This window comes from Monomorium pharaonis, chromosome 1 (genome assembly GCF_013373865.1).
Source record: "Monomorium pharaonis isolate MP-MQ-018 chromosome 1, ASM1337386v2, whole genome shotgun sequence".
NCBI lineage: Eukaryota > Metazoa > Arthropoda > Insecta > Hymenoptera > Formicidae > Monomorium > Monomorium pharaonis.
The window spans coordinates 15306137-15313239 of NC_050467.1; the positions used below are offsets into that span (position 1 = coordinate 15306137).

The 7103-nt window shown below is 48.4% G+C and overlaps 1 protein-coding gene across 1 annotated transcript; it reads left to right on the forward strand.

The window, feature by feature from the left end:
• Positions 1-5676: 5676 nt before the first annotated feature.
• Positions 5677-6204, forward strand: LOC105833454. The gene has a single exon (XM_012675203.1). It carries the CDS (start codon positions 5677-5679, stop codon positions 6202-6204), a length of 528 nt encoding a protein of 175 aa, XP_012530657.1.
• The last annotated feature ends 899 nt before the right edge of the window (positions 6205-7103 follow it).

Genomic DNA, 7103 nt, shown 5'->3' on the forward strand with positions numbered 1-7103 from the left:
GGATGGAATCGGGAAGGCGAGAGAATTACTTACACGACACAAATGTAATAGAGAAATTAACAATTGTATTTGACCGTAAGAATTACAGTAGTGGGCGACTCTGCGGAGCGGTGATGGGTCGCGCGCGTTATCAGCTGACGACCGCTGGGTATCGAATATTGCGAGAACGGTATATTGAACGAGCGGGTTATGATGCGTACGCGGGAACTCTCCGACTTGTCTACGCTTGACCCGGCGTCGTTGGTGGACGCCAACTCCCGCCAGGAGGACGACCTCGTCAAGGGCGAACGGGACGGATCGCAACTCCGAGCCCGCGCGACACGCGACGGACTCGTGTTCTCCCGTGCTCTAACGATTCTCGCGAATGATAAGCGCGATAATTATTATTTACTCGCCCGTCGGGCGATTCAAGACGATTGCGTCGATAACGATCAGAGCGCACTCACCGAAGGGCTCGCAATAACAGTGCGATCGACCCAATTATACAATATCAACGACTAAGTTTTCTAAGGCGCGACAAGATACAACGCGGAAATAACCCGCGACACGACGACCGGACGAAACGACGATTGACTCGGCTACGGATCGGGACGCACACGCAACGCGAAGCTATTATGAAATGTACAGCACGGAGCGGAATCACGCGGACGGGCGCGATCGGGCGAGACAACGATGCTCCGCTGAATCCGCGAGCTCGTGGCTCCAATAAATACGCCGAAAGATACTGCGATAATTACGCGACTTCCTCACGGCTCGCCCAACCCGCGAAATCGGTGGCTTTACAATTCGTGTGACGCTCGTCTCACCACTTTGCCTCTCTCCTGTTGGCCTCCTCCGGGTCGGGATGACTTCCGTCCCTGCGTCCTCTCTTACAGCTCGGCTCGGGATCTCGGAACGCACGCACAGTTTTAGTTTCTAAGTCCGCAGCACGAGTGAGGAATCCTGGATCTCGCGGGAGCCGCTCGGCGGCGCGCCCCACCTTGCCTCCGGCGCTCCAGGCCCTTATTGGCTAATTTCGCGAAAATCGATTTTCGCGCAGAGCGCGGTGCCCACGCTGTCGCCGACTGATCGATCCACGCACGGCAGTCGATAATTATGGGCCCCGGGCACGGGAATCCTGGCGCTTCCTTACGCGGCCGACTCTTCTCTCCTCGCCCGTCGTATCCTCCGCCATCGGGGCGTTATTTCCTCCTCGACGGGGCGTCGGCGGATCTTGAGTTGTCGTGATTCTTTCGCCGGACTTCCCGCGGTATCGGGTCTGCAGTCGCCCCGTCGGGATGTCGGCATCGCGCGCCGTCGCTGGGTCCTGAAAGCGTGATTCAGCGGCAGTATCGGAATTCTTACATGGCACAAACGATAGGCAAGATAAAGGCGGCATTACCTGCGGACCCCCGCTTAGAAAGGGTCTTCTTTGACTCCCTCGTTGTCCGTTGCTCTGCAATCTCCGGGAAGATTTTCCGTTGAGACGAGACGTCCGAAAACTATAACGAGATCTTCAGAGCCACCGATCTCCGCCGCACCCGCGGTATAACGCTCGCAAAAATCTTAACAATTAATTAGATGGACAGCACGTGGGACGTCACACACACAAAAGTACAAGAGAATACGCTTTTGCGTCCGCTCCCGAGCGGGAGGACGCAGGGCCCGCGTGATGTTATTGCGTAAGGGCCCTCAGGGCCTTGTGACGGACAGCAGCCTGCGGCTGTCACGTCACAATATACACAATCGTAACCTACACTGTAATATAAACCATAAGCGAACGCGCAATTTGGATTAAGACTCACGACTCTTGGTTGTACTCCACAACAAAACCCAAAGAAATTAGTATAAAATGCCTAGACCACCCCGAAGGCAAAGAAATGTTAAACAATACCGGAAAAATAACTATAATCAAAAACTGCAAGATAGTTACAACTGAACTAATTATTAAACCACACAAAACTCTCAGTTCTAAAATCCTAGACACATACATGCCTAGGATAAATATTACAATGATACACGAAATTCCTTTAGATAATCACACAGATAGTATACACTTGAGAAAAATTTCTGACAACCCACACGATTTCGGACACCTAAAAATGAGTATAGAAAAAATTAAACAAGAACTGGAGAGTGACTAAGAGCCGTTCTTCCGGAAAAAACAATTCATATATCCAATGACAACCAGCGGCGTTACCGCCTTAATCATAATAGCCATCATGATTTACATAATATATACAAAACAAACTAGCAAAGCAGGTTGTCATCTAAGAACAAAGCTGTAGGCGAAAACATCGCACCCTCGTTTTCTTATCTAACGGGGGAGGGATGTTGTAAGCCGATTACAACCATATCTATCATAATTGCGACACGCATCTTTCGAAACACGTTGCAAGAAGCACCTCTTTCGAAAGACGCACAAGAATCCGCCGCGCTCACGGAAATCCCAAGTAACTTCCGTGAGATTACAACAGCGCGCTCGGAAGCAATTCGTATCGCCCTAGAAATAGGCTCTACGCTGCAAAATCAAACCGCAAGGCTACCGCGTTCCGATGTCGAAACGCTTAGCCTCGCCGAAGCTACCGACGCCCGGTCACTGGCCCCCGAAATTGCGCCAGATATATAAACCATATAAGCCATAATATATAAACGCGACCACGCCGTGACCGAGCGGAGAGTATCATAACAACGTCCGAGCAACATCGCGTACCGTAAACCTTATCGCGAGTGTTACGTGACATCAACACAGCTGATTGTAAGCGCACGAGAAAGAAATAAAGACAACGAAAAAACAAGTAAGAAGAGTTTCCTTTCTCTCATACACTAAGCCGAATCTTCACCCTTTGGGTCCTAACCCTTAAGGCAGGACGAATCCCAACTACCGACGGAAAAGAATTCCCAAAACGAACAAACGCTCACAACAGCACTAACCAATAGAGCTAAGAAATTAATAAGGGAAGAAGAAGGAGCTTCTACGCTGGAGGCATGGAGGCATGGATTTGAGGAGGTGAACGAGCAAACACCGGGAGCTAGAGTCCGTGAAACGATTATGCCCATATTCTATGAATGGTACGGTAAAACTGAGTTGAATGTTACATTTAGGTTTACGCAGATGGCAACTGGCCACGGTTGCTTCAACGAGAATCTATTCAAAATACGTAAAGCAGATACTCCGGTGTGCACACTGCGAATTCGTTTCTGATGACGCACAGCACACACTGGAGTTCTGCGAAACTTGAGCGGAGGAAAGAAATAAGCTCAAGCAAAAAATTGGGGATGATTTGGACTTTACGGAGTTAATAGTCGTATGTGTGGACGATGAAGACAAATGGAATGCTCTCGTTAAATTTTGCGAAGTAATAATGAAAATTAAAGAAGATGCGGAGCACGATAGACAAAGGAAGCAAAACCTTAGGCCACCTTAATAGTGCCATCTGGATCAACACTGAATGGAATATGATGTGACATATTATAAGTATAATTGATTAATATTAAGGAATAAATACAAGTTTAATGTATAGGATAAGTGCGAACCTAAATTAAGTTAAGAATAAGATATTAAATAAAACCCCTAATATAAACCTATGAGGTAGACTTAAGTACAAATTGCAAAATGTGTTCGGTAGAAACAGTACTATAGTGTACTGTGTATTAAGATTAAGTCTAAAAGCGCAGGAGGATATACTCTATTATATCCGGGGTCCGGCGCACCCCCGCTTCCAATATGTACATAACTATCTGATATTGTATCATTGAAATGCGTTAGCAATTATAGTAGGTTAAAAGCGCAGGTGGGTATTATTTAATACCCGGGGCTTGGCGACCCCCCGCTTCCGAGCTTTCGGGAAGAAGTAAAAGCCTTCGATAAGGCTAGTAGTAGGCAATCCCGTAGACCAATAGCGGAAGCGAAAAGCTAGTGGCGTCGCAAGTCCCCCCCTACTGATGAAATAGCTGTGCTGTACCGGGGGGGGGGGATTCAATTGAGCGCCAGAGGAGGGCAAATCGAGGGGGTGGTTTTTAGTGGGTAGGTTATGCGTGCAGTATCGTTAGCGATGTGCACGCATTGAATCCCACACTACTCGGGTGTACGGGCACCCGAGTGTCTTGGGCCTCCTGGTGCCACGACCGCGTTGTGGTCTGGTCTCCTGGATGGTCCTTTATGAAGATTTTTCACCTCCGCGTAAACAAAAAAAAAAGACAATCTAGGGAGCACTCTACCTTGCAGAAGACACACCTGGGCTGGTTGGTGGCAGGCAGGATCTTAGCCTCGCGAACGTGCATGGCACGCATTCAATGCCAAAGCGTAGTAACCAACGAGGAGCTGAATGATCAATTATCGCAGTTCTGGAAGTTGGAGGAATATGGTTCAAAGCAACCGCTGACAAAAGAGGAACAGGAATGCGAGACGCATTTTTGTAAAAACGTACAAAGGAACTCGCAAGGTAGGTTCATAGTTAAGTTGCCAATAAAGGAAGACAGTTTCCTTAGATTGGGAGAGTCTGAACGTATTGCTATGAGAAGATTAATTGCATTAAAGAAAAAAACATTCCCAAACACCGGACGCGCGCGTCACCCCCACCAACACACTCATACGCACGAGACCGCCGACGATCGCGAGACTCACCGAAGACCCTGCATACGTCACGCCGATCGAGGCACAGAATTTCACCGACCGCGTAGACCACGCTCTCTGATAGCGGGTAGCCAAGCTTCGGCATCTGTGACAAACGCGCCGCGGACATTCTACTTCACTGTTATCTTTTGTATTATATTATACTGTCTTAGATTACCTCAATAAAAACGGTATAATTAAAGAATAACAAAAGCTTTAACAGTGTCTCTGACCTATTTCCCCTGACTCCGTCTTCCCGCACGACCGTAGGGAAAAACGGGTCGTTACAAGATAATTGGTGCCTTGCCTCAAAGGGTAGACAAGACATTTTTCTGGTGCGACTCGTCGATAGTGTTGGCCTGGCTGAATTCGGCATCAAGAAGATGGAACACCTTTGTGGCCAATAGAGAGTGAGAGAAATTCAGCGTTGCACTAAAATAGAAGAATGGCATCATGTGAGTACGCAGGACAACCCGGTCGACCTTATATCTCGAGGCACCGCTTAAGCTTGTGCAAGCATCGTTGTGGTGGAACGGCCCGGCGTGGTTGCAGCGAGAGGACTCCGAATGGCCAGGAGCCGGCGAAGAAATTGACAGCGGGTCCTTGCCCGAGCAGCGTCAGGTTTTGACGAATTTTGTTCTGCAGACGCACTCCATGGAAGAGGATTATATTTTTAAGCGATATGAGAAGCTGGACAGATTGGTTCGGATGGCAGCGCTGTGCAGAAGATTTTGTAGGAACTGTCGCTTGGGAGTACAGAGGCAAACGGAGGGACTGAGCGCCCGAGAGCTGAAGGAGGCATTGTACGGCTTATGCGGACGAGTGCAGATGCTACATTTTCCAAACGAAATAAAAGACTTGGCAGAGAAAGGACAGTAGCTTCGAATAGTCGGTTGTTGAGCCTGACGCCATTTTTGGATGATTCGGGGCTGTTGCGAGTAGGAAGAAGGTTAAGGAATGCTGCTTTGGCATATGCGTCCAAGCATCAAATTTTGCTGCCCGCTAATCATGCGCTGACGCATTTAATTCGCCAGACGCATGAGAGGAATTTGCATGCTGGTACGCAGGCGACCTAAGCAGCCATGAGGCAGGAGTTCTGGCCTATCGCAGGAAGGAGCACGGTGCGCAGGATTATCGGAAAATGCATAACATGCTTTAGAATCAAACCGGGAGAGTCACAGTGCATAATGGGAGACCTGCCAGCCTCGAGAGTCTGGACATCAAGACCATTCCAGATCTGCGGCGTCGATTACGGTGGGCCCTTATATATCAAAGAGAGCAGACGACGGAATGCCAAGACCAGGAAGGCATACCTGGCAATTTTCGTATGCTTCGCGACGAGAGCAGTGCATTTGAAGCTGGTGGACAACCTGTCATCCGAGGCGTTCTTGGGCGCCTTAAAAAGATTTATGGCGCGTCGAGGTAAGGTGTCTCACATTTATTCGGACAACGGAACTAACTTCGTGGGAGCTTGCCGAGAGTTGCAGGAATTGCGGGCTCTATTCGTCAGCGAGCAACGTAGGCGTCGGTTGGAGAGGTTTTTGGCGGCGGATTATATTACCTGGCATTTTATACCTCCAAATGCGCCGACTTTTGGAGGCCTGTGGTAAGCAGCGATAAAATTCGCCAAGAATCATCTGAAGAAGATTATCGGCCAGGCGGCGTTAAATTATGAAGAACTGTATACTTTGTTGACGCAGATAGAAGCAATATTGAATTCATGCCCTATAACACCCCTATCGAATGATCCTAATGATTTTCCCGTTTTGACTCCAGGTTACTTTCTGATTGGAGACGCATTGCATAGCCTTGTCGAACCGGGCTTAGAGCATTTGGACATTAATCGATTATCTCGTTGGCAGCGGATCGAACAGTTGAGGCAGCACTTTTGGAAGAGATGGCACAACGAATACTTGCATCAATTGCAGCAAAGGACGAAGTGGCGTGGCAACAAGGGACGGCAGCTGGAGGTTGGGCAGCTGGTGCTGATTCGGCAGCCAGGTCTGCCTTCGTTGCAGTGGATTATGGGACGAGTGTCAAAGCTAATACCAGGAGCGGACGGAGTGACCAGGACGGCCAACGTTATTACACAACGGGGCCAGTTAACGAGACCAATAACTAAATTATGTATTTTACCGCTAGATCCTTAAAATTATTGTATAATGATATAACTCTGTGGGCTCAGAAATTTTAGTTTGTTTGACTTCGTAACGTGTTCGTGGTTATTGTATTAGTAACGCGGCGAAATTATAATTTTAGGCGTAGTGACGATTCATTAAGATTGAAAGTAGGACCTTTCAAAGGAAGGGGGGGGCGGGATGTTGAGAACGTTGTAGAAAAAGAGCTCCTTTTAGGGTACACGTGCATCGAGCATGTACACGAAAAGCGGACCGTATCGAGATGCTCCGAATATCGCCGAAGCCCGGGCACCGGAGAGATTGTTCCCGCGACTCGAGTCAGTTCGCAAGTAAACGTTATCCTGAGCACAAATTATTAAGTAGCAATATAA

Bases quoted from the DNA above. Each gene is read 5' to 3' on its own strand.
- LOC105833454 (XM_012675203.1), top strand. From the start codon at position 5,677: ATGAGGCAGGAGTTCTGGCCTATCGCAGGAAGGAGCACGGTGCGCAGG.